A 27977-nucleotide genomic window follows, 5' to 3' on the forward strand; every position below is an offset into this window, starting at 1 on the left:
TCGAGTAAGCCTTTTATTTAATGTGATTTTCGGTATATAGTAATACAATTAAAAAAAAAAAACAGTCAAACACTGAGCATTAAGAGTGAAATTTCAATTTAAATCCTAACACTAAATTACTGCTAAATTTACAACACTATATTAATGCGTAAATGCGAAGTGGTCTATGCTTTAAAAAACAGATTAAAACCAGTTACAACTTCCACATCACTGTCCAATAAGGAGACAAAACAAAATGTACGTAAAAAAAAAACACACACACACACATCCAGGAAAATGGACGAATCTGAACAAAAGAATGCTACAGTAATGAACAACAAAAAGCGGGGTATGAATTAGTTTCCTGAACTGACAAATATTGTTAAAGTCAAGCTTTTCATTAAGTTAAAAGCTGTTTTAAGTACAATGCTTAAATTGTTTGACTTGAGTTACCTGGATTTAAACGGCTCAGATTACAATATACATATAGTTGCACAGACAATGCTAGCTAGCTATGCTGTCAAACACTTGCGTAATTATAGGCAATAAGCCTGTATTTCAATATGCGATGTATATATTATGCTAGGAGGCTTATAATTTTCACCAATCACTTGTCCTATTCCATTAAAATGACAATCCAGATGTATTACATGGGATGACTGATTACATTTTAATGATACACATAGAATATTTGTACATATTAGTTTAAAATTATGTTACCAAGGCAGACCATGGTCAGAGAACATTCAGATATTCTGGTGAGAGAGGGAATACGTTTCAGGCATCATTATACTACAGACAGTTCTATAGCATAGTGTAATACAACAGTGTCATCTGTAAACACAATTTAAGGAATACTGTGAACATTTTTTGCATTTAATGCTTTAAAAATAAGCAAGACTTATACTGTAGGCATTCGATAAAAATGAAAATAAACAATCAAACTTTAAAATGCAGTTTTGTACATGTGGGAATCTTGGTGAAAAAAATACTAGAACCTTTACTTTGCCATGTTTTTAAGGGATCAAAATCATTAAGAATCAGTGTGCATTACTGAGTTCAGAGCAGTGCCTGTTTATTGCAAATTCATTGTGAAGATTTTCACATGTGCATATGACAAGTTTCATTTAAGAATGTCAGGACAATTCAATTTGCAATTTATTTCAAAGAACAAGAGCTTTTTTAGGAATCAGCCTGCATGATCATCTCCAGACAAGTGCCTGCTTATGTATATTAATGGGGATACACTTCAAAAATATTAAAAACAGACCAAACTGAAAGAACTGGAAACACAATGGTAGGACTCGTCAAAACATCAACAGCATTGTTTAAACAGAAACACTTCATAAAAATCTACCAGGAGACGACAGAGAAAAAGATTATTTCCAATACCACTTCATCTATAAATTAATGTTTATTTTAAATATTGTAAGTTGTTGGAGATTTAGTTTCTTAGAAAAAAAATGCACTGCACAATTGTCCTAATTGTTTAAGGGTGGTGGGGGGGGGGGACTAAGAAAAAACAGGCAGCATTTTGTGATAAAAGCCTTAAAAGACTAAATAATAAAGTGATTAATCAACAGACACACAGAGATACAAACATAAAAACACATACAGGGTCCTATTGTACAGTCTTCTTATTCAGACTTCCACGTTTTATACAGACTTCTCGCACAACATGTCAATCATTAAAAGCAGGATTTTTTTTTAATACTGTTTACATTTAGATGCCCTTTGTTGAACACAAACAAAAACCAATTAAAAAAGCACCAAGGCCATTGCACTCTGCTCTCAGGATTTGATGATTACACATTAAAATCACAGATAAAAGCTTTTAAAATGTTGATTCTTTTTAAGACCTTTAGCATATGCCAGTGATGACCCAATAAGCCAGCTACACATGCTATCATAGTTGGTCCTACTTGTTCTTGCTTGCTATGGTACAGAAGCGGTTTTACGGAATGATCCGGTATTCTGTGAAGATTATACCCCTAGCTTGTTGGCCTGTGTAAGGACTACTTTGAGGACAGGCATGAAAGCAGACGTCTCGCTGAAGTTGCTGTTGCCAACGATGTGGGTGTGCATGTTCAATCCCTCCATGTAGTTTCGTGTTTCAATACTCCTGGCGATGTTATGTAAACCATTGACAATTGTTGGAGAGAGCTGTTTAAAAAAAAAAAAAAAAAGGAAATTTGAGATTTTAAATAAATACACTTAATTAAATTAATTAAATACAATAAACACTTTAAAATGAGTTCTATTTGAAACAGCAATGCACTCCAACACTGTACGATAAACCATCACTAGTCTGAACAGGGTCCAGTCCCAAATGAGTCAAAGTAACAAGAGTCTATTGTACTTTATAAAATGAACCTTCTACAGTATGACACTATCTTGATTCCCTTCAGGCAATGGTCAAATTCAAGAAAAGGAAGGCATTTTCTGCAGTTGAGGATACAGTTCCAGGAAATTCAGCTCCAATAAAAGCCTCCAAATGACCATGTTCATTATCCCAGTGGAATACTTTCTTAAATATTCAGGCTGCTGTCAGCTAAGAGCAGAGTTCTGACTGATCTCTGCCTGGCTCCTGTTGGTTTTCTTCACTAACACGAACTTGACTACCAGGGCGCTTACCGTTTGGTCACGCAGTTTATCATACAAGAACTCCAGGCGTTTGTTTGCATCATCCAGCTTTCTCCTTGTTTGCTGCACAACATGCAAAATGTAAAGTTAATACATGTCAATTGTTGAATGAATTTAAGCTTTACTGAATAACAGCAGCTACTTTAGACTTTGCTGTAATAAAAGGTGTGACTTATTTCCCGTGGTAAAGGAAAACAATTATGCCATAAACACCATCATGTTCCTTTTTAAATTGCATACTCCTGTTCGTTGTACTGGCAGACCAAGAACTAAAAAAAGAACCACTAACAACCCAAAAAGCAGTAGATGACAGAATTAGTGCACATACTGGATCTGTAGCAGCATTCATACACTTCTGAATTAGCCCTTCAAACGTGGTCTTGAGGACCAGATGCTCATCAGGAATGGGCTTTTTGGTGATTTTTTCAGCCGGTATGGATTGAAAGGGCTAGAAAAATGTTAAGTTCAGAAATTTCAAAATCATTGCAATACAGACAAGCAAAAACACTATTCCTGTAAATTACCATTTCGAGCTCCAAGGTATTATTATTATTTCTGCTTTATAAAAAGTTTACTTCGTTTACAGTCTGATATAATAAAGTGATTTCACTGACTAAACACGTTCCCAGAACATTAAGCGTAAGTTCAATTTTCAATTGACCATTTTAGTGCTTATTTCCACATTTCACAAAACTATACTGAAAACTGAAACACATTCTGCTAAAATTATCAGACCTCCTTTATTTATCGCTTGAAACGGATTACAAACTGTGACTAAAGCCTGACGCACAGTCATGTGTGAAATGCTTATGACATTACACCTGTATTTGTACTTCAAACATCACACCGTAGGTGTAGCAGCAGAGTGGGTGGATGTGCAGTGACAGACAGCGCAGGATCCTTACCTGTATGACGTCTCCTATAGGTGCACCAGGCGGCCCTTCAGCACTGAGCTTTGGTGCAGAGGGCTGTAGAGCAGGCTGCAGCAGCGGCTGCTGGATCCCGGGGAAGGAGGGCTGCAGCCCTGGCTGTCCTGCAGGGTGCTGCTGGGGCTGGAAGGTGGGTGGGAGAGAGGACTGCTGTGCCTGGGGATCCCCTAAGGGGTTCATTATTGGGGCTGTGATTGGAACTGGAGGAGCGTAGTGGTCTGGAAGCTGCACGATGCATTACAAAAACAATATGTAGGGACATATTTAGAGCTAGCTAGTCAAAAGTGAAGGCAGCCATCTGTTCACGTTTCCAAAGTTGATTGTTTTGCTACAATGTCTTGAAGGTGTAAAAGCACACACACTCAGTCTTTTACTAATTGTACAGACAAAGAGAAGGAGATGCAATACCTTTTATTGGACTAACTAAACAAAAATTAATTCACAAGCTTTCAAGACCTCAATGGTCTCTTAAGGTGCTCTCTCTTTTACTTTCACCTGAGGAGGTCTAGCTTGTGATTAATTATTACTTAGTTAGTCCAATAAAAGATATCTCCTTCTCTTTGTCTACCATTTCATCTACGTTACTAACTGTATATCATTTCTAGCTCCATCACTCCCTTAGGACGGCCATACATCTTTTAGTCTGAAGTTAAAAATGTGCCTAGAAACTGGTACAAGTCACAATTGCAGTAACCCACTTTTTGTAGTAAAATGTATTCATCTCCCAAGATACCTGTTTAGGAGGAATGAGTGTGTCTTATTGTTGTATAACTGTACAGTAAAATGGAGCTGGTTGTTTACCTTCTTCTTCTTTGGTACTCTGCTCAGACTGGGAGGATCGTTCCATCCATTCTGTGGTCCTGTGGGGCCAGAGGAAGGGAAAAAAAAGTTATTTCTGGAAATGCAGCTAGAACTCAGACACGACTGCAGAAAACTGATGAACAAAAGCAGCCATGAAAAAAAAAAACCCACACAATTATGATTTGAGCAAATAAAAAAAAAGGCAGTACATGGAAATGACTCCCAATCACTACCCATCTGGGCTGGAATTGAACTGAAGACTTGGGAGCTAATCAACCCTTTTCAAGCAGCTGTCCATTTGTTGCAATGCTTCCTTGTCCAAATTGTCAGAATCCTGTTTCATACATATTTATACACTCTGCGGAGTGATGTCAGTTTTTGGCTGGTGGATTATGTAGGTCAGCTGTTAGGCTGTGGATTATTTTCCCTAATCTACAGCTTTGAAAATGTGTGAATCGTATTTATGCCGCTTGCCTGGATTTTGTGACTCAAACTTGCGATGCGTTGCACACAAGGGATCAGCAATATGTAACACACTGCAGCGTTTTCGGATAATCACGAACGTTTTTATATCCTTCAAAACATAATTAAATAAGCATCCAAAATATTTGAATTTAAGTCGCATGATAAATTAAAATCAATGAGTAATGTCTGAAATCAAATCAGTACTTTATTTCAAAATGATAAATAAGCACTAATTAAGAAGTGATGTGCACTGATCAGGTGCTGCAATTAGATGATTTAAATAAATATTACAAAAATCAAAGTTAAATTTCAGGAGGCGATTTATTTTTTTTATCTGACAAGTTCTAATTCACCTTCTAGGAAGCAGGTTATGTCTGGGGTGTTTATTCCTCCTGCAGATGAAAGGAACATTATTTCATATACTCTAAAGCATGATTAATGGGCACGGCCTCGTGCAAAACCAAGCTATTAACTTCCAAACTGGGGAGTTTTTATGATCCAATGGAAAAACTAACAAACCTCTGGATCACTGATCTATTGTACTTTGCAGCTAATATTTTATTCTGTCTGTAGCCTGCAGGTTTATAGCTAAAATGAGCACAGTAAACAAAATATGAACCCAGAAGAAACGTTATTTATAAGAGTAACTTATTTCATTGAACTAACAAGGACCTGCTTGATTTAATATGTGTAAGATATATATTATAGAAACACACACCGGTACAGGGAGTATTCCTTCGAATTTAAGACGCACTTTGTAAACCAATTTTCTCTTCAAAAAAATGGCCTGTGTACTAAAAAAAAAAAAAAAAAAAAAAAAAAAAAAAAGCGCCAGCAAAAGACGCGACTGCCCAAGTACACCAACAGGAACGTGCCTGACTGCCTGAGCAAAGGCAAACAAAAACATTGCTGTCTGATCTCAAATCATGCATGACACACAGGCAGCCATTTTCTTTATCAGAAATGGCTTGAGAACGGCGACAAACAACTGAAGGCAAATGGACGAATGTGCCGCGCCCCTCTGCCCCTCTTGTGCGAGTGGATTATTAAAGCACTCCTTTGCTCTTCTATACACAACTGAGGTTGTATCTTTGTAAATGCATCTTTATTTGATGTTTAATTTTTTCCTCAGAATGAGGGTGGAAAATTTGGGCTGCGTCTTAAATTCGAGGATTATCAAAGGGATATGGTATGCATGCTCATTTTGGGGCTCACTTCTGAAGGTGTTAAAAAAAACAAGGGTGAAATAAGCTCTTCAGGCTGTTACCATGTGCAATGCTCAGCCCTGGAGAGAGACCAAGGACAGCGAAGACTTATTTTCATACGACATGCAGCAGACAAGCCTTAAAAGCATCATGTGATGACAGTGCAACCCTACCAAACAACTAATGCTGCACTAAACCAAGCTAACCGAGTTTACTTAATGGCAGTAATAACTGAATATAAAAAAAAAAAAAAAAAAAGCATCTCAACGTTTGGGATTTTCTAAATTAATAAATGAACATTTGCAAAAATAAACCTGAATGTTAACATGCTCCGACCTGTTCTCTGCGAAGCAGGCAGCTCGTTTTGGGCGGCAGGCAGGGTACCTGTTGGTCCTGTCAGTGGTGGTGGGTAAGAAGAGGCTGGAGCTCCAGGCCCGCCATGCTGGAAGGAGGCTCCAGAAGCAGGAGGAGGGAAAGAGGAAGCAGGTGAGACGGGTCCCATAGCCGAGGTTGGAGGCTGTCCCGTGTAAACAGAGTGAGAAGATGCAGAGTGCAGGTAGTGAGAAGGGTACGAAGCAGAGGGTGAAGGAGGAGGAGGAGGAGACGCAGTGGGTTGCTGAGGTTGATAGATTGATGGCCCCCCCATGCCTTGAGGGTACTGCTGTGTCTGAGGGTAAGCTGGACAAAAAGAACAGATAGTGTTAGTTACATATCCTTGTTAGAGCCAGACGAAGTCTATTTATAATAGGGAGGTGTGAGGAAAAGGTTTAATTAGATCAGGAAATTTGTAAACATAAATATATTATATATATATATTATATTATTATATATATTATATATAATATATATATATATATATATATATATATATATATATATATATATATATACACACACACACACACACACATACATACACACACACACACACACACACGTGTGTTAAAGCTTTAACAATATAGTACTGTATGTCTTTCTAACTTTACCTGTTCATGCATCATCTATTTTTTGTTGTGAACTAAATTGACCACCACACACACACACACAGAGATTACAAGCACTGACCATTTTGGTCAAACAAAACATGTATTTCAAAATCATCCCTCACTGCTTAATTCAAAGCCATTTGCTAATGCAATGGAAGAGTCTTTCCAGAACACTCCTCCTCTCCCCCTCATCCCTGCTGTGTACAGCACTTACTCTGCGGATACTGCTGTCGTGCGCTGGGCTGCCCGTACATATAACCAGGGGCTGCGCTGGCAGCTACAGGGTTAGCAGGTCCCTGCATGATGAAACCTGGAGGTGGGGGCTCAACCTAGGCAAAAATAAAGAAAATAAACTTTACCTCCAATTAAGCTGTAAAACCAGTAAGCGTTTCAGAAATTAAGCAACAATTAATATTAAAGTGGCATTAACACCCACTCTTGTTACAGCCACATGCCTTGCATCATTTTGACCATGTCATATTACAGCCACAAAAGCTGACAAGAGAGGATCCGAAAGATTTAACAAAAACAAAAAAAAAAAAAAACAGGATCAGAAGAGTTTCTCAAAGCTGGGTTTTAAGTACTGTAGAATGAATCAAACAAGGTTTACATTCTAAGAATTCTTAATTTTAGCAGAAATCTTTAAAAAGAAAACATTTTAAAACTAAAATAATATGTCACATGAACCTGTGTGTGGTGACACATCACACTAACAAGAACCTGTGTGTGGTCATATATCAAACTAATAGAAAATGAGGTTAATCAGCTTAGCAGGGCTCAGGGGTTCAAAAAAGCTGCGTTTTTCCTTTTGAGCAGCAGGTCTTCAATCAGAAGGCAAAGGATACTTCTTAATTCATCTCAACACAAAGCACAGCATAACACGTTGATTAGTGTATGTATTCAATTCATCAGTGCTAGACTACTCCTACTCCACATTACAATCCTGACAGACAAAAAGCACAAAACTAATGTCACTTCTAAACCCATATCAAGTAAACCTGTCTTCATGCGCAAATCAATGACTCAGGATTAGAGTAAGCAGGTATATTTTTCAAAACATTTACTTTGATCTTTAACTCCTAAACACACCTGACATTTCTACAAAAGTTGAACCAAACACCTGAAAATTATAATTCAATATCTGTTAAGCACTCTCTATTTATTTGTTTCTCAAAGCTGAGAATGTCAACACCGTTTCTTTTCCTTTCAAAAATATTAGTTTATGAAAGACTGGGGTAAATGCTATAAAAATGCTCCTCTAAAAGTCATTCCTGGCTCATATTATATTCACCATGTGAACTACTTGTGTAGCAACCTTAAGACAATGAAAAGGTCAGTCACACCAAGCCATTCTAGATCAAGGTTTAACCAAGGTACACTTACATGGTAGAAGCACAAATCACCTCACAGCTCAGTGGTCTTAATAAACTTGCATGATCCCATTACATTGTGTAGGCTCATCTTGTTATGCTGGAAATAGGCGCTCCCATGCTAATTTGTTATGACAAGTGTCTGTACTTGATGTGAAAACGATATTCTGAAACAGTGCTATTCTACAGAAGTATTGTACTTTATATATCCCTGTATATATTTCAAATACATATGAATTGATATGGGGTAGGTTTCTTTTGTCATGGATTTTTATTACGCTACTGAATCATTTACGTATTATGTAGTGGAGGGTTATAAAGAGCCCCTGCTGCTTTCAAACCTGTCCAGGGAAACTATATGAAAAATATAGATTACAAAATTGCAGCCTCTGAGTGGAGACCTTGGCACCACAGTGCACCCTGTGCCGAGACGTGTTGGGACAGAAAGGGGAGCATTCTGCTTGAATACCAAGGAAAATAATCCAGGTTGGATAAAGACTTGTGAAATGCGGAACACAAGCTTTCCAGAACAGGAATTTATTCAAGATGTTACTTCACAGTGCTACCTACGTTCCCTAGTTTTAAAACCGCATCCTCAAAAAAAAAAAAAAAATCCCACAACAGACTTTACAAATACATTAAGGAAATCTATCATTTAGTTAGGACTGACGGAACACTCTGTCTTTACAGAGAGCAAATTTTCCCCTTGTGTAGTTACCAGTCACTAACCAAGAGATTGCTCAAGCATTTGAGACTGCAGCACAGGGCGATACATTAAAGTAAATTTAAATTATCTCCCGTCGTTTGTCTCGCCTGTCTACAGCTCTACTCCTCATTGTATTCTTTGTGCCAGAGTTCACCGTTTTGTTTTATTATGTTGCTAAGCCTCAATGACAGCTTGCCCAGAAGCCAAGTGCATTGAATACTGTATATGCACATAATGAATGCTTGTAACTGAGAGAACTGGTGCCCTAATCACACTGAAGCAGATATCTGCTACTACTGCCACACCCCTGAAGCGACACGGTATTGAAGCATAATCTAAAACAAAAACATTCAAATCAAATGAGTGTAGATGGAAATCCAAAAAGCAGCCTCATGTCTCAGGAATGGGATGCGGGTTTGTGTTGGGAGCGTGTGTGCTGAATGGAGTGAGTGGTTGATTGTACAGAAGTGGTCTGTGCTCATTGTAAGTGCTGTAGGAGAGCAGAGGAGTGGAGCTGTATACCTGAGTGTCTGAGGCAGAGGCTGCAGGTGGAATACTTGGAAGGGCAGTGGGAGTTTGGTTACTCCAGGAAGTGACAGTATGGGCAGATCTTACCTGAATTAAACAAAAGACAAAACACCAATGATGGGGGGAGAAGGGGGGCAACAAAAATACTAAAGAAAGAACCAACACAGAGAAGAAAAAGGGTCATGGTAAACAAAAAAGACAAAACAAAGCACACAAGTGTTCACAACTGCACAAGTCAATGTAAATTCTGGACACTCGCAGAGCATCGAACTGTACATGCTTGAAATACTACCCAGTCTTGACTGATTGTGTACTGAAATATTCACTTTTGTACCGGGTTATCATTTAGGGATTTCTGTACTATTCTCTTACTAATGAGGCTACCTATACTGTTCCCAATACAAATACGATACGTCATTATCTGATCAATAACATATACTGCAAGGTGATCCTTCCAGTGTTTTTGCTTGCCAGTGGCATTCCGTTGATTGACCCTCTCCAACAGAATCCAGAAAAACAAGTCAATGTAAAGACAATGACTGCCCAGTCTGTATTTTGAGCATTTACAGAATTTCATTAAAAAAAAAAAAAGATGCTTATAAGAGGTTTAAAAACAACTTGTAGATAGATAGATACATACATAGATCAAATTAAACACAGTGGTGTATATGGGGGGGGGACGGGGGGACTTAATGGATTACAACACAATCACTCATTTTATTTAGTTTTTTAAGAAGTTGCATCTCTTCCTTTAGGCTTAACTTACCTTATGAAATACCAGTCATTTAACTGCAGCAATGAATCTAGTCTCACAGTGCAACCAACAATAAGGACAGCAGCTGCAGCCTTACCTGTGGGTAGTACTGTTGTGTCTGGGCTTGTGGCTGGTGCTGTGGCATCTGCCCGGCTGGGTGGGCCTGCTTGGCGGAAGCCCTTCCTTTGGTTGCCTGTTGTCTCTCATAAGGAACCTGTGCTCCTGGGGCTTGTTCACCCTGTGCTCTATAAAGTCTGTCACGCAAATGCACAATGTTTGTCTGGTTTAAAAAAAAAAAAAAAAAAGGGGGGGGGGGTTATTTTTAATAACAGGTGACTATCTAAAAGCAGCTGGCTATCTAGAAAAGAAAACTGGGAGTAGGTAACACATTGTTGGGGCACAACTGCAACGGAACACGGTGAATATTTTACTTTACAAGTACTGTCACTGGAGTGCCATACCTGATCAGTGTTGCTTGGCAGATAGGCCATAGCAGTGCTCAGACTGCCTTGAGCTGCCAGCAGACTGGCATAGTGAATCATCTTCTCAGCGAGGAGAGCCCCTGCAGCATTGCTGCTCACTCCCTGGCTCATTTCAACGGCCTTACGCAAGATCACTACCTTCTCAACCAGGTCCTGTGGAAATGACAACATTACACTGCCAATGAGCAACATTTCTTTAAAGGCCTTTAAAGAAATACAAATATTATTTAAGGTGAAATCGCTGAATGTGGGTGTACCAATATGGAAGGTCCAATAATAAATAACCAGAAAGGGGAGTTTTTGTTAACAAAATCAAAGCCTACTTTGGGATGTCGACGTGGAAAGCCACATTTGAAGATGAAGCAAAACGGATTTGTGAAAAAGATCTGTATTGTTCATATGTCCAGAGCAGTCATATTAGGCCAGAGGTTTATGAGGTCACCAGCACACTTACCACAGAGAGTTTAAAAAAAAAACCGCCTCACAAATATGAAGTCACTAACAAGGGTTCCTGACATAAAAGGCCCCCCCGGTGTGGCGGCACTTCAGGATTATCAATGTGTTTCACCACAGCAAACCCTACTGGAGAAAACAGGGCCTTGATATTCAGCAAATGGTAGTGGAGAAAACAGGGCCTTGATATTCAGCAAACCCTAGTGGAGAAAACAGGGCCTTGATATTCAGCAAGCTGAGCACTCAAAACGTGAATCTACCTTCCACTGAGAGCTGCTGCAGCCTTATCAGCACGGAGTGACTAGAGTACTGGGACACAACCCCATGGTCACTCATACTCCTTCTCCACTGGAGCGTCTGACCTGTGAGGGCTCGGTACGGTACGGGTAAGGGTGGTTCTCCACTGGCTATTTGTCGAGCCGAGTGAGAACCAAACAATGAAACTCTGGCCTCAGAATACAGCTGAATCTGGCTGCGAGCCGAGCCAGGGACAGGGTTAAGGATTTTTGTCATTACCTTGCATCAGTCAGTACACTACAGAAAGAAAAACAAAACATGGCAGGCAGCGAGTGCGATGAGAGAAAAGTACAGCCTTGGGATGCAGGCTCTAGTTTCTCTGCGGGCAGACAGTGGTGTTCGGGAAGATCTAGAATTGTGCGTCAGAAATGAGAAAGTTTATGCCCAGATTTCTGACAATTTGAAGCAAATGGACATAAAGCGCGGGTACAGTACATTTAACACAGACACTCAAACACAAAATTCTACCAAGTTTCTCATCCTTGACCTTTTGTATATTAATATAAAAGAAAAAAAAAAAGTGGAAAATAAAACAATTCTAAACGTATTTACAAAAATAGTCAAACAAAATACTGTACGGCTGTGTCATACGCTCAACTAAGACTTGTTGCACTCAAGCGGCTTGCTTTCTTGGGATATGGGATACCTTTGGTAAATGGTTTTTAAAACCATCTTTTCTTCACCTTCAACATAACTAATTGAACTTTAGTAAGTTGTGTGTAAATAAAGTCTGGGTGTTGTTTGTGTTTTGGTGGTGGTTGGCAGGGACGGGGTTAATTCCTGTCCCTGCCACAAACGTGAGAATGTGGCTGTTTTCAAACAAGATAACTGAAGTCAATTGGGAACAGCCACATACTATAAAAGAGAGCTTCCAGCTCCATTAGAGAGAGATCACCAGGGAGCTGGTTTATGAAGAGAAGTGCTGTGTACAAAGAAAGGTATTGTGTAAAGTTAGACTTGTGTGTGAAAGTGTGTGTGACTGGCAAACGGCTTAGCCGTCCAGCCTGATAGGTAGGGACTGTTTAAAGTGCAGTTAGGCTCTACGTTTGAGCTAGGCTTTTATTTTGTTTATTTTTGTTTTGTTTAAATAAAAGTGCACAAAAGTTCTTCACTGTGCAGTTCTTGTGTCTGGGTGTATAAAGGGCAAACGAGCAGAGTACAGAGAGACAACATTACAGTTGATATTTAAAAAATAAATAAATAAAATCGGGAAAATTTGTGGAATATAAAGAAATTCCTAAATACATTTACAAAATATAGCGATACAAGATACAGCTGTACTGAATTGGTCTATTAATTTTTGAACACCATTTGTTTGTGTATCTTTCGAGAAACAGAGTTAATTAAAAACAACTGTCTTTTGTTGCGTATGACATCAGTAGCACGGCTCGGTTCTGCAGTAAAAAAACAACCAAGGCTCTCCTTAACAGCACAGTGCGGCTCAGCTGTACAGAGGAAAAGAGGCATCACACACAAGCTGGTTACACCAGCGTGCTAAACTAGCTACCACCATGACTACCAAATCACATGGTCAGCGAGGAACTGGTTTGTTTAAGGGATGTGACAATTTCCCTTAAATTAAATCCCATCTGCATGAAAAAGGTCTTAAAATACTCACAAACCAACAAAAATAAAACGCAATGAAAATTATTGTACATTGCTCCTCTATATAATATCACAGCTGAAAGGAGATGTTTCATTGCCTTTATCTACACTATCAAACCGTTCTCTAAAAACTGAAAATGTTGTTTTGAGACCCACCTGCAAGGATAGTGGCGAGTTCCCATCCTGTGCTTTGGTCCAGCATGCTACCAGCTTCTCCACATCACCAGCACAGATGTAGCACAGGCAGGCCTGGGCCTGGAGGTTGAGGTCTCCATCTCTTTCCAGCCGGGTACCAAGATCACCTGGGGCAGAGCACAGTGTATGCCGCTTGTTTAGACTGGAGTTGCTATGGTAATGAAACGGCAGTATAGTACAGTAGGAAACTAGCCTTTTAGGTCTTTTCCTAGCGAGAAGAACCCATGTGAGATCCTTGTTAAATCTCTTGGTATGGATGGAAAGGCACAGTGCTGGACAGCCAGCCCCACTTTGCTTTTAAAGTGCCTCAATTGAGAGAGCCAACAAATAACTCTACTTTATTTTATTCTCCATAAAACCAATAATAGAAGCAAGTCAGGCTGAATGAAAATTAGCAAGCAACCATGAGACACAATGCCAGATTAATAATGAAGTCCAATTCTACCCGACTGCCCACGAGGTACAGGATATTGAGAGCAATTCCATCGTTTTGATTTGTAAACAGCTGCATACATAAATTATGTATGCAGTGGCAGATCTAGAGTTAGCATTAAAACTATTAAAAGTAGAAATATAAAAATCAGAGAGGATTCTGTAAAAATATTAGAAACATTTGGCACATGCATATATGTGTCAAAAAGATTAAGATGCAGAAAGTAGCTCTGAGACTAGAGGCTGTGCTCACCGCAAAGGGCTGCAAATTCATCAGGACGAGCGTACGTCAGCACAGCAGCCAGCGCCTCTCTCCAGTTCTGCAGGTCACATGACTGAACAATCTCCTTCCAGTCCTTTGTGACCACTGCAGTAATCAGCTGAAATGGCGAAAAGAAAAACCCACAGACTTGTTACCGTCTCGTTCTCTTGGTTTAAACACCACAGTCACAGCATTCTCAGGAATTAAGAACCATATGCTAAAATGCAAGACAAGGTTTAAAGTCAACACTTCAGTATTTACATTAAATCAATTTGGGGTTATTTTATCTTGAAGTAGTGAGTCAATAGAAGCGGCATATAAAATCATGTTGGAAAATGTAAAAATGAAACACAAAAAACTCCAACACACTGCACATCCTTAGAGCACACGATCTTCCTGACGAATGAACTCACACAAACCTTCTCTACTACTCACAGAACCTGTAGATCTGTGGACTGCAGGATAGATTCTCGTAATTACTGGCAAGCAGAAAGACAGCGATATTTACATGCATGCACTGCTTTCTCACTAGGTATACCACCTTCCAGCAAGTACTGCTTGAACACGTTTTATAAGGAGGGACATTTGAATGTTTGTTTCTAGGAATGCTTCTTTGATTTGGAAATTTGTATACGCCTGCACCGTGATGGGGGAGGAAACACGGACAACTGCACATTGTTATAACAGAGCAGCCACTCCCTGGCTAAACAGATCTAGGAGTATTATAATTTGATCACGCATATCTGGCTTATTTGGCTTGTTAGTCCAACAACCTTTTAGTTATGCTTGTTGCCGTTTATGATTTTGTTAGTTCTTCCCCCACCCTCACTTTGTACTATATTATTAAAAATAAATCACTTATCAATCCCTGAATTCAAGAACATCAGTGCTTCACAGCACAGCTGACCTGTCTGGGAACATTTTTATAAGAAACACTTTTACCCTGGTGATCTTGCTCTGCGTTTTGGCGAAGTATTTTTCCTGAGTCTTTGTCAGGAGCTCCTGCCCTCCTGCGATGGCCAGGATAATGGCGTCTGCCATGCGGTTGTCATGGAGACAGAGATCCACAGCACCCTCAAAGTCACCAGTGAGCAAGGCCTGAGTAATGAGCCCATCGACATCTGCAAGCGAAACAGTTAAGCATAAGCAAACAAGAACAGCACGATGTAGGACTGCTGAAGTCATCGTGGGGTACAAGTAGCATCTTTAGACTTTACCCATAGGACTAATACCCATCACTTCTGTTATCTCTATTAGAGCCCTTTAAAAGAAACAGTGTCTTCAATCCAACAATCATGTCATGCATGTAAATACAAAATAAGAGCCAGCAGTAACATCTTCCACCAATATAAACTATATGCTGCATATCAAAAATTGTCAGATAGCACCAGATTGACACTCTCAACAACTAAAGAATGTCCAAACCAAGTTTCATCACAACTGAATAAGCACACTAGATGTATGTAAAAAATAAATCTTGACATCTTGAACAGGAGTTCCATTTGTTTATTTATTTATTTATTTTTTTAAGGCTACAGTGAAACTTTACTTAATCATTTTAAATAGGTTTTCTTCCATTTATTTGTTGACCTTCCAGAACCAGCCAATTGAGTTTAATACAGTGTTCTACTCCCAGAGGATTTCTACTGCAATGCACTCCAAAACTGAATTTTATCTTCCATATGATTGCTAAGCAATTTTGGTGGAAAGAGTAAGCACTTGCCCCCACTGATCGAGATGTTCAAGGTCTCCTTTACTTCAGAGGCTTGTTCTTTAAGATCAGCATCCCCTCCGTCCTCATCAACGGGGTGCTCTGTCTGGATTAGAAAAGTGTGTACAGGTTACTGAGAAGCAGGGATGACTAACAGTGATCAACCAAACATGTCTGGGAGAAATCTGTGTTGAATAAGCATATGTTCATGGGGTAGATCACTTTCCACCTGTAAAACAACTGTTCCCTTACATACTGCATAAGTTAATGAACATCCAAGCACAGCAAGGAAAAAATGTAATTGATGAGATACAGTAACTCAAGGGCTGGATATACTGTGTGTGGTTTTCTAGAACAATACAGAAGAACAGTGCCTTACGCTCAGGGCACAGACAATACTGAAAAAGCATACGTTTGCACATATGAATACTGAATAAAACCCACCACGCTACACAAGCCTACAACAGATTAAAATAAAGCTACCAGGCAGTGCATCTGATCTATATTCTACAGATGGGACAGATGGAAAACAATTTGAAAGCATGCACATTTAATAGGTTTGCGTAACAGCAGTATTGTCTAAGACACGTGATTATTTACAGGTTTGGCAGTTGCACTGCCCAGCCAATATATCTCAACTATCACACAAGCAAATCAATCTACAGAGAGCAATGACTAAATTACTCTTAATCGCTGGGAAGCAACATTTCTATGATTTCGAGAACTAGATTTCAGTGAAAGGATTTTTACTCCCTGGTCTCATACACGATCTAATCTTTAATCTGGACTATTTCCAGATTTACCATTACCTTTACATAAACTTACACAACGATAAACAACGGCAATCACATGTAGATCCTTCTACTTTTCAGCTGGCAGACTTCATCATTAAAAAGGAACAGAAAAACAAAACAGCCAAAGAGTTTGGAAGAACCCCTAGACAAAGCAAGAAAGGAAGCCTGTTTCAATACCTCTCCCTGGGTCTGCTCTTCAGCAATGGGGCTCCCTTCAACCCTTTCCACTGCCTGCTCAGTTTCACAAACAGCCTGAATACAGAAGTAAAACCCACAACAGCAACAGGGACAGAGTTGAAAAAAAATCAGTGAAGATTCTTGATTCAAAGGAGTTCAAATCAATTTAAAAAACAGCATACACAAGCAATATGAATTACTTCAGAAAGTATACTCACACCAAACAAACAGTACAGGGTACTTACTGGATACTCCAGAGACAAGCAGGCATTTTTAGATGTCCTTATGATTGTGTTTTTTTTTTTTTTTTAGCTACATTGGTTTACAGATATACTGTACATAAAAAAAATGCAGATTGACTGGTTTTGCAAGTGTACCATAACCTTGACGCCCCATTTCGATCCTTTTAGTTTAAAGTGAGTTTAGTCCAATGAAAATCCACATTTTGCATTTCAATTCAAATCTATTTTTTATTTTGCCTATAAAATTTATTTAAAAAAAAGTTTTAGAACATAAGAACATAAGAAAGTTTACAAACGAGAGGAGGCCATTTGGCCCATCTTGCTCGTTTGGTTGTTAGTAGCTTATTGATCCCAAAATCTCATCAAGCAGCTTCTTGAAGGATCCCAGGGTGTCAGCTTCAACAACATTACTGGGGAGTTGATTCCAGACCCTCACAATTCTCTGTGTAAAAAAGTGTCTCCTATTTTCTGTTCTGAATGCCCCTTTTTCTAAACTCCATTTGTGACCCCTGGTCCTTGTTTCTTTTTTCAGGCTGAAAAAGTCCCTTGGGTCGACACTGTCAATACCTTTTAGAATTTTGAATGCTTGAATTAGGTCGCCACGTAGTCTTCTTTGTTCAAGACTGATCAGATTCAATTCTTTTAGCCTGTCTGCATATGACATGCCTTTTAAGCCCGGAATAATTCTGGTCGCTCTTCTTTGCACTCTTTCTAGAGCAGCAATATCTTTTTTATAGCGAGGTGACCAGAACTGAACACAATATTCAAGATGAGGTCTTACTAGTGCATTGTACAGTTTTAACATTACTTCCCTTGATTTAAATTCAACACTTGATTTAAATTCACTTTTCATGGATTAATACAGACAAAGATAAGACTGCTCCTTGTAGTGACTACTCACCACCACAGTTTATATATACAGCCTGCTATGGAGAGTTTATTTAATAAACACCACAGTACAGGCGGTGCTTAGACATTAATCTTTTCCTACCTCCTCAGCTTTCCCATCTACAGTTGCGTCTTTCTCTAATGCAGCAGCAATCTGAAAAGGGTAAAAAAAAAAAAAAAAATGAATGTAGACGAAAAGCATTTTGTAAGCAAGTGTAACGGAGGTAAAATGTTTGTATTTAAGTATATTGTATATTGTTAAATTATGCTGCAAATCAGTAGCTTTCCAAGAGACTTTGGGTTTAGAGACACCTGCTGGTGGAATATGTGTATTACATATGCAACTGACTGGAATGCACCAACCTGTCGTCTAAGAAAAAGGGGTTAGTTTATGAACAAAGTACTTGATGTAAATAATATGTTAAGGGTTTTCAGTGTCTCACTAATGAAACAGCGCTTATAAAATATGCTGTTGTAAATAAATGGGGTTTTGAATCGTGTAGTGGCATACTATTCTTTACTGATTTTATTTTAGTTCACTCTCCCACCCCTGTAGTTGTGTGTGCCTTCATGTCCAGTCATTTTTGTATGTTTCCACTGGTCAGTTAAAACGTATGTAAATTTTGCTGTTGTATTGTTATTGTGAAATAAGTTGATTTATTTTAGCGATCGATTATTCTAAAGTGCAAAATAATTCTGTATTGGTTGAGAACATGTTGTAAAATAGAAATATCGATTTGATGCCTTGTTTGAAAATACAAATACAACGACTTGTATATGTTTCCACTGGTCAGAGCACAAACCTGTGTTTTCTGTGACTTATTGACGCCAGGGATTGCTGAGACTGTCTGCTGTGCGAAAGGAGACCCGTGAATGGGGACAGACAATCGGGTTGAAAACGATGAGACGTTACACATGCATTAAAACATGAAACAGAGCATTACTTTACCTTCTTAACAAGTTCTTCCTTTTTATACCCCAAAAGCTCCAAGTATTTGTTGCGAGGATCAATCTCAAAGTTGATCTTTTAAAAAAAAAGATTAAAATGCAAGGGAGAAAGAAAGATATGATTTTATTTCCTCAGATTATATCATGGAAGATATATAACCATTCCCTATGAATGGCATCCATTAGAACTGCAGCCCCTGTAGGACTGAAACGGCAAGACCGTCTTTAACACTATACTGCTTACCAATACTGCAGATCAAGCTTTAAATCTTAATATATAAAGAAGAAAATTTGTCTGTCTGTCTGTTCCTTTATGCATTCAGACCCCGCAGGAGCCAGTGCAACCAAACTTTGCATGGCCTCCTCTTTCATCCAGGGGAAGGTCGAGGGCTGTGTTTGGATCCAAAATGTTGATCCCTGGGGTAATTTATTTAGTAACCCCATTGCTGGATCACTACAGTAGCCATGTATCTCAAATTAAAGAAACCCACAAAACTAAAAAATAAATTAAAATAACTAAATTAAATTATAAATGGCAAAAAAATAAATAAATAAATAAATAAATAAATAAATAAAGTTAAAAAAGGCAAACGGTTCCGAGCGCATTGTGCGACACCCAAGATCGGTAACTTATAGGAAACCATAAGGCTACCGTTCCCCAATCTGTCATGCATGAAATACTGAATTTCCCCAGGCAACGCCGGGTACTTTAGCTAGTATATACTAATTCTAAATATGCAAACTTCATATTTAGAATTGTTAGCCAGCCCAATACTGTTCTTATTCTTACATATCTGCAGTTGGTTAAGTGGTTGATCTTATCTACATTCTGTTGTAGCCTTTAAATGGAAATTAACTGTCTTGAGCTCCCAGATTAACACAGTTATAATTTATTTACAGTACAAACAAGGTCCAGGAATTATATTTATATATTTAAAAACACTTCACCTTTAAGAAAGACCAGATGTTCCTCTCAAATTCAGTCTGTGAAGCGTCTACTTTAGACTGACAGAAATTGAAAAAATTTCCAGCCTGCACAGCAGACTGAAGCTGATTAGAGCGCTCCAAAAAGTCTGTTTCCGTGACAACCTGGCTCACATAAACGTGATGAGGAACTAGCTGCTGCTGCTGAGGTTGGACAGTTACATTTCCAAATGTTACCAGCTTGCCTCCAAACTGTGGAATAAAAGAAAATGGAGAAAGTTACACTATATTTAACAACAATACAAACATTGCTATCTGAACGGAACTGAAAAAACTGCATAATTAAAATCACAGCAACCTTCAAGCTTATTACCAAATAAAACCCATTCATTTCATGAGCAGATACTGCCAGAACCCATGAGCCTGCCACTTCAGAAACATAACCCTGAGTGTGGGGATGCTTTTAATAGTAAGAAAACGCAAAGAACAAAAAAGCTGTACATTTTATTTTGTAGTTGAATGGATTCCATGTAAAATTCAAAAGACAAAACACAGTTATGTGATATAGTATGACTGTGTTTTGTTTCTTTTCACAACTGCAGTAGGTCGTGCAGTATTTCGCTGAAGTGACTTGTTTGGATGAGGGGAAAAATGCCAATGCTATGGGCAGGCACTGAATAAACCAGGCATCACTATTCATTAGCAGTTATGACAGTTGATGTTGATGCTTTTGCCTTGAGAAGACTGATGTACTGTTTGTGACGAGTCATAAGAGGGGAAAGCTTGGTAGAACCTGAACATACAGCGAACGACGCTCCTACAGGTCTGCGTATCCACTTGGGGGGTTTCTTCAGGGGCATCACTGTGCTTTGCTGGACTGCGGGCTGACGGAGCTGCAGGGGAGGGAGGGTCTGGCCAGTACCAAAGGGATCCAGATTCCCAAAGGAGGAGGTGAGCTTTGGAAAGGAAAAAGCAAAACCTAATCATTAGCAGCCAAAAAACAACATAAAATACACCAACAACTGTTACAGTGCAATGAGCCATGCCTGGGTGTGTGCTGCTGCCAAATAATGCACTTCTCAGGAGGTGAGTGTTATTTTACAACACTACTTAAATGTACATTCTGGAGAAATACCTGATCTGCTTGCTTCTGCCTCTGGCCATCACAGCTGCCTCCCATGATAGAGTAGACACTGATGTGTCCATCAAAGGCTGCTGCAGAGAGGACAGCTGGGTTTCTGGGACACCACTGGATATCAAAGCACCACTGTGTGCTGGTGGGCAGCTCATACAGCACCTGTCAGTATTAACAGAATTCATTATATAAATAAACAAAACACAACGGCAATGTCAGGAAGTAACATGTGAAAATGAGTCACCAGAAGGTATCCAGTATAGTACATATATTATCTGGTATATTTATTGCTTGCTTATCATATTTTAATAAAAACTATTCCTCACTCATATTTTGCAACAGTATGTACAAGTTTCACGTACATATATTAAGAAGGTGGTCGATACATACCCCAGAAGTAAATTACAGACAAACCACAGACTACACAGGCAATTTGTCCACAGTGAAAGTGTGAAGGTGCTCACCTCTCCAGAGTTGGGGTTCCAGCAGAGAATCCTGTTGTCCTTCCCACAGCTCAGGAGCAACTCGGGGTCTGCCAAGCTCCAGGCAATGGCCAGTACACCCCTGTGTAACACACAAGTTAAACCACTGTGGGTTTGAGTCTTACACTGATTCTTACAGACAATGCATGTGCAGCAACTACTGGAAGTTACATGACAAGCAATAGAATATATCTGACACAACAGATCAGGGGTTATACCCACACATTTTGGTCTAGGCTACAATTCTACAACTAACTGGAATTGCCTTTAGCAGACTGAGTGACAACAAGAGTGTCAAGCAGGGGCGACTAAAAAGAAAAATACATTGTATGGTAGTCATGATCCAAGAACAAAAGTCATTTCTAAGATCAGACTAACAGAAATGTATAACTTGCATCCCATTGCTGAAGAATGCTTTTCATACATCTGTTAATAACACTGTATCTATTACCCCAACACTGGAGACACCTGGTGGCAAAAAAAAGGTTTTACATGCTGCTGTGTGGCAAAATCAGATATTGAAGGTAAAATATCTATAATCCAATTCTGGTTATAGTGCAAAACAAGCATTTGATGAGTCATTAGTCAGTCAAGTTCAGGATATAGTTATACAGTATATTGTACTGTACACTTGAAGTAATTTGTGTTTTGCAGTTAAAAACTGAGACCAAGAGAAAATTGATACTGTATATAGATTCACATTTTACACAATGATTTGGCTATGCTGCGTAATGCGGTCACACAGTACCAAAAAACTATATCAACTGAGGAGCTCTACTGATCTTATACCTTGTGTGGTTTTCCAGGACTTTCAGGGGCGAGGAGGCAAACCTCAGGTCCCACATTTGAATAACGGGCATCCTGTCATCTTCTGATGCAAGCACTAGCTGGGTGGCCACCTCAGGGTTCCAAGCCAACCCTGAACAGTGCATCTGTACAGCAGAGCACAAGCACTTAATACAGAGTTACTAACACCACTGTTCACAAACTGCACAGAAATAAACTGCCTAATACGTCAATCATAATAGTCACTCATTCTGATCCTCTAAATGAAACGCGTTTCTAGACATACGTTAATGAGAAATACGGACAAACAGACAGGGCGCCTCCATTATATCAGCAGATACTGATAAGCTGAAAAATAAAAAAAAATTGTAAGTGTGAGACACAGACAGGCAGTCGGGTGGGCAGACAGACAGAAGGCAAAGACAGAAGACCACACTTAGAGGTGTTCAATCGCAGCTGAATACGCAGTTCTCAGATAGAAAAATTGTGACAGTCTTGATGCACCCCCCCAAATTATGATGCAATCGACAACTTCTGCAAAAGAAAGGTCCTTAGCAAGTTTCATGACTCTGCTGAAGTAGCTCTGCAGATAACTGCAAAGTGTGACACAGCCCACCTCCACTACATCCCCTGGTGGGGATATGAATTCCCAGCAGGGTTAACGGCCTGAGATTGCATCCTGTCAAGCAATAGATACGCTTCACAAATGAGCGTCTCCTACCCTATTGCTGTGGTCGCTGACTTTGATAATGGGTTCGTTTTTCCGCAGGTCCCACACTGACGCACGTCCACTGGGGCTGGCTGAAGCCAAGATATGCTGGACTTGCCTGTTCCAAGCAACACAACTGATGTCTTCAAGAGGCTGAATAAAAGGAGAAGAAAAAATGCAGACAGATCTTTTTAGACAAACCTTTCTAATTCAACAGCAGGTCACACTTGAGAGTCATTTTACCTTGTTGACAATTATGTGACTTATTTGCACATGGCAGTGCATTGTCTGCCTGCTCCCCTATAAGGACTACACGCCCCAAAAAAGTCAAATGTAACATTATTTTATTCTTTCTACCTGAGATTTTGGTCCAGGTGTCATCGGAGAATCAAAATTGTTCAGATCCCAAATGTAGATTTCAGACTCGTTACCTCCTGAGACAACAAGGTTTGCCTGAGAAACAAATTGACAGTTTGTTAGTACAGGAATTGTACAAACAAAACACGCACAACACAGCAGGCAAAGCACACTTTAATGGTATTTGAAATTCAAACCACCCTCTCTTTTGTTTCACGCAATGTAAAAAGTAGTTATTGAATGCCATGTTTTAAAGGGAAGTTGCTATCATGTTACTGACACTGGGAGACATTTGTTCACGCCACAAAACTGTCAAAAGGAACATACTGTCAACTTACTCAAGAAATCAAAGGGTCCAATCAAACCAAAGATTGAAATATTGATATTGCAACAACACTTCAGGTGAATACAAATAATCATGGAGGATTTTAAGTAGAGATATTTTTTTTTAACAGTTCACAGCATACCTTTATTTTTTTTTTTTTACTACACTGACAACTCATCATGCATTTTTCCATATCATTTCAAGGGTAAGGAGAACAGGTTTCTCCAAAACGGTTGGATATTGATTTACCTTGCCAGTTTTTTTTGTTTTTTTACACTTAAAATGTGCAAAGTCCGAGAGAAGAAACGCTTGTCGAACGTTATTTTGACTTACCTGGAACGAATTAACATCCAGCGCTCTAACTGGTCCAGAGTGCTTATCATTCTGAGCGATGACCACATCGCTGTCTCCAGCTATGATTTTCGCTGCGTCGTACAGAATAACATTTCCATTTTCACCCCCAGCAATGAGGACTCCACTGGGATGTTCTTCTGAACTCATCCCATGTGGTCCCCAAACCAGTTTATGATACCTTAGAGGGGAGAACAAGAACAAAAGTTCCTAATTATCCTCCTCTGTCCTTTCTTTCAGTATACCAAATATTTCTCATTTAAAAATTCCCATGCTACCGTCAGCCAGAGTGCCCTCGGATATATATACGTGTTAAAAAAAAAAAAAAAACACATTTTATAGCCAAATTTTGTTTTTAACAAACCTGGACTCAAGACTGAGGAGGTTATAACAATACTTTAGTCCCTGAAAGTTGTGAAGCTTTTTGCTACACTGATAAGCTGCATGTCTCGATTTAAAAACAAAACAAACAAACAAAAAAAAAACACTATCTAACCTCTCATCATATCTAAAGGAGCTGTTATTCCCAGACCAACATCTCTATCAACAGAGAAAAAAGCTGATACAGCTCAGTCTTAATGCAGAGTGATTTAGAATGCCAGTTCTCAATTTGCTTAATGCTGCTGGATAATGTATTTCAAGGTAAGGAAAAAAATGTTTTAGATACATTTTAGTGAGGGGGTGGGAGGGTTAACTCAGGACATAGTACTAAAATAACAACCATATAAAGATTATAAAACACTTAGCAGAATACAGTAGGTGTTTACAGAAATATTCCTTGTGTCATTGTGAACCGCAGTCTGGCTCTCTCTCAATAACACTGAGCAATCGGTATGGAACTCATGATTCACTGCAAACAAAAAACGATCGACATATATTAGACTGCCCCGCAAAACGCAATGCACATTTAAGACTGGCACAGACTGCCTCTACCTGTGTGAAGAGGAGAACGTGCCACATGATTTCATATCCAGTGTAGTGTCTGTGAGATCCAGCTCAAAAATCTCAAGGGCAGCATTTGTACTGAAAGTTGCGTCAAGTTGCTGAGCCGAAGTGCCTACAAAAAAAGGCAATGATAAGCTATGTTACATTTGATGATTTGTTTTTTTTGTACTTCTCCAAAATCATGTGACTCTTCATTCATTTTACATTTGTATGTTACTTTTGCATGTTCAGTATGGTCTTATATATTTATTTCTATAAGCAAACCCATGAATAAACAGTAACGGTTGTCTCTTACCAGTGGCCAGATAGATAGGATGCTGCTGAGCTGGGCTCCAGGCCTGCATTGCAGTGCGGTCAATCTCTTTTAGCTTCATCCTGAGGGAGAAACAGCCCTATAAGTCAACTAAGCATGTACTGTAAAAATGCATCAATCAATTTTAGTGCAGGTCACGTCTGTGAATCATTTTTAAACCAACTCAAAATGAATCATCTACATTCCGCACAGGCTGCTTACGGGTGTGCTCTGGAGTCCTACACACAAGATTTTGGAGCACATTCACAAAGCATTAACTATAGTGCTAAAGTTTAGAAACGTATGGGAAAACACTGGAATAAGCACCAACCACACGACCCCGCAATCATTACCAGGTCAGCCCTGCAGAGTGGCGCACTGGAAGAACTTAAGGTATTAGAGCATCGAGGGTCAATGGATCAACTAGGAGGAGCGTCGAGTTCTCACATTGAAAAGTTTGAACTTTACCGACTATCATATTCTGATGTACATGGAAAAAAGTTGTCTGTGTGCCCAGTGAACCTTCTTTAATTACTGAACCACGCCATCTTTACCCTCGTCTCCTACGTGCCACCACAGGCAAGAGAAAAACAAAGAGAAGACATGATGCCTTACAGGGGGTGATCTTCAGAACGGGACCGCAGGTTACCAAAGGCGGACCGGACGTTCTGACGGACCGCAAATTACCACAAACTTAGTGTGCTGCAACGGTGTTTGCATTCTTTATACTGCAACATTTTAACTGTCTGTCAAGAAACCAAATGAGAATTGGCAGCGTCAAGCTGCAAGCTGTGTTTTTCTAGTACTTTATCAATTGAAACAAGCAAAAGAAGCCCTTTCACAGGAATAAATGAAAATACTGAATTTTCATTTCATTGGGCCACACAGCTGAAGACCTTAACCAATATTGTTTTTCCTGAAGCCTACAATGAATGGGCTTGTATTTAGGTCAGCAATTCTGTGCCTTAAGGGGTTACAATTTGCAAGACAAGACTGGCTGAGGCTCAGGTGCTTCAAGGCCTACAATAGGCAAGCTAAGTGCCCATACAGTATGTCGGCAGTCTCAAAATATCTACCCGTTGATTTGGATTCTGATTCTGCTTTGGACACATTTCTGCTATTCATATTCCAGTACTATAATTCAACCATTTTCTTTATCCTCAGAATATGATACCACTGAATATAAATGATACAGTAATGATTTTTTTTTTTTTTTTTTTTTTTTTTAAAAACACTTGAAACAAGTTTTTAAATGATACGTTATTCTCCACATTGAAAGAAAACATCAGCGAAGTGGGCGTTTTTACAAGCTTCCTAGCCAAGTACTCTGCGAGTTAGAGTAGGGCGCTCATTACCTGCATGAACAAGACCTCTATCCTGGAAGCCTTTTCTCCCTTCACATGTGGTTATGTATCATCTATTACAAATGGACACCTCCCCAGAATTAGCTAGCAGGTAATAAACTCCTTAAGTTCCAAAATCTCTTAGCAACAACTGTCTTGTTCTTTCATTGATAACAAAGGTGCCAAGGTCTAAATGCTTAAAAAAAAAAAAAAACTGATCCACTGAAGCTTTGTATGCAGTTATCCAACAACCCTCTAAAAGACGAGATCAGCCTTGGGCAGTGGCTAATTCATGCAGAGTTACCAATTGGCATAAAAATAACTGTCCTAAAATTCAGCAAAAAAAAAAAAAAAAAAACGTTGGCTAAGGCAGCACAATAAAATAAAAACTGGTTGCCATATTGTGATATTACAGTGCAGTCTACAGAAAAGCACTACAAGAACTGTATTGTATCCAAAAGTGATCCAATTAAAAGGGTTTAAATACGGATTGCCATATAGCTACACCTGTATTCAAATCATATTGCAGAAACATAATTTGGTCTAAACTGAACTTAAGAAAAAACTAAACATTTTCCTGAACGTAAATACGTTTGTTTTGTATTTGTTTGAGTGCTCTAACATCTGCCAGCTCGCCAATGCGGCGCTACATCGCGACGCCACCAAATACCTGCCACATGATATATCTGACTAGAACTTAGAAGGGCAAAGGTTTTATTCCTCTCCGCAGGGTCTTTGGGAAAGACACAGAAAAGAAACATGGGTTTCCTGACCCATTTGAAAAGTACTGTACAAGTCTACAGTTTACCGCTGGCAGTGTTGCGCTGTTAACAAATCAAACAGTTTTCTGCACCATCGCACAATGAATGGGATTAATCAAGCAGTTTTCATAGGTGAAACTTTTTGCATCGGATATGAATGAAAAGAAACGTACGCTATATTCTGGAATTTTTAGTAAACGTAACTGTGTTTCGCGTGCAATATAAACAAGGAAACCACTTTTGATTTAGAGAATAAACTAGTACTGTGTATATAACGCTAAAATGATTAACCCTTTGCTAATTATTTGACCTGCTTTTCAAGTTAGGCCTAGTGATTATGAAGCCACATATTTCTTCCCAAAGTGAACTGTGGTTTGCTACACATCTTATATATTGTCATCGAGAAACAACAACGATGTCAATCACAGACGTTGGTAACATTTCCTTACCTCCAGACTGCACTGTATTGGCCCCGCAATAATAAATACAACACGAGTAATCACAGATCGGATGTGTATGCTGCACGGAAATGCCCGGGTTTGTGTACTGTTATCCGCAGGCTGTCTCCTTCCTTTTCTAGGGTCTGTTGTGTCAGCTCTCGCTTGCAAACAAGGAAGGCAGGCAGGCAGGCAACTAACTGCGGCTGTACAGGGTCCACGTTTCTCATCAACGTGGCAATGCAGTCTCCACCCCTAGCACTGAACACTTCCGGGCA

General features: G+C 39.2%; 1 protein-coding gene across 10 annotated transcripts; it reads right to left on the bottom strand.

The window, feature by feature from the left end:
• Positions 1-27926, bottom strand: LOC121301250 (protein transport protein Sec31A-like). 10 transcript variants are annotated; one of them, XM_041230435.1, is made up of 29 exons: positions 27712-27925; positions 25162-25241; positions 24855-24978; positions 23904-24102; positions 23246-23341; positions 22901-23041; positions 22183-22325; positions 21376-21475; positions 20912-21073; positions 20580-20732; positions 19801-20028; positions 18854-18928; positions 18008-18058; positions 16775-16849; positions 15816-15909; positions 15035-15213; positions 14084-14210; positions 13360-13505; positions 10828-11001; positions 10464-10646; positions 9607-9699; positions 7223-7337; positions 6407-6700; positions 5171-5209; positions 4353-4411; positions 3528-3776; positions 2951-3070; positions 2614-2685; positions 1-2142 (listed from the first exon to the last, which is right to left on the bottom strand). In XM_041230435.1, the coding sequence occupies exons 2-29, from the start codon at positions 25238-25240 to the stop codon at positions 1963-1965; spliced, it is 3750 nt and encodes a 1249-aa protein (XP_041086369.1). In that variant the 5' UTR covers position 25241; positions 27712-27925; the 3' UTR covers positions 1-1962. The 10 variants fall into 10 exon arrangements, with proteins under 10 accessions (XP_041086369.1, XP_041086351.1, XP_041086379.1 ...); XM_041230417.1 differs by having other exon boundaries at positions 6359-6700; XM_041230445.1 differs by lacking the exon at positions 16775-16849 and having other exon boundaries at positions 6359-6700.
• Positions 27927-27977: the final 51 nt, after the last annotated feature.

This window comes from Polyodon spathula, chromosome 2, assembly GCF_017654505.1.
Source record: "Polyodon spathula isolate WHYD16114869_AA chromosome 2, ASM1765450v1, whole genome shotgun sequence".
NCBI lineage: Eukaryota > Metazoa > Chordata > Actinopteri > Acipenseriformes > Polyodontidae > Polyodon > Polyodon spathula.

Coding starts and splice junctions, on each gene's coding strand:
- LOC121301250 (XM_041230417.1), bottom strand. CDS start 25,240: ATGAAGCTAAAAGAGATTGACCGCACTGCAATGCAGGCCTGGAGCCCA. Junction 24,103..24,854: donor ACGTTCTCCTCTTCACACAG/GTAGAGGCAGTC, acceptor CTCCCCTCTAAG/GTATCATAAACTGGTTTGGG. Junction 20,029..20,579: donor CTGTAGGAGCGTCGTTCGCT/GTATGTTCAGGT, acceptor TTTATTCCACAG/TTTGGAGGCAAGCTGGTAAC.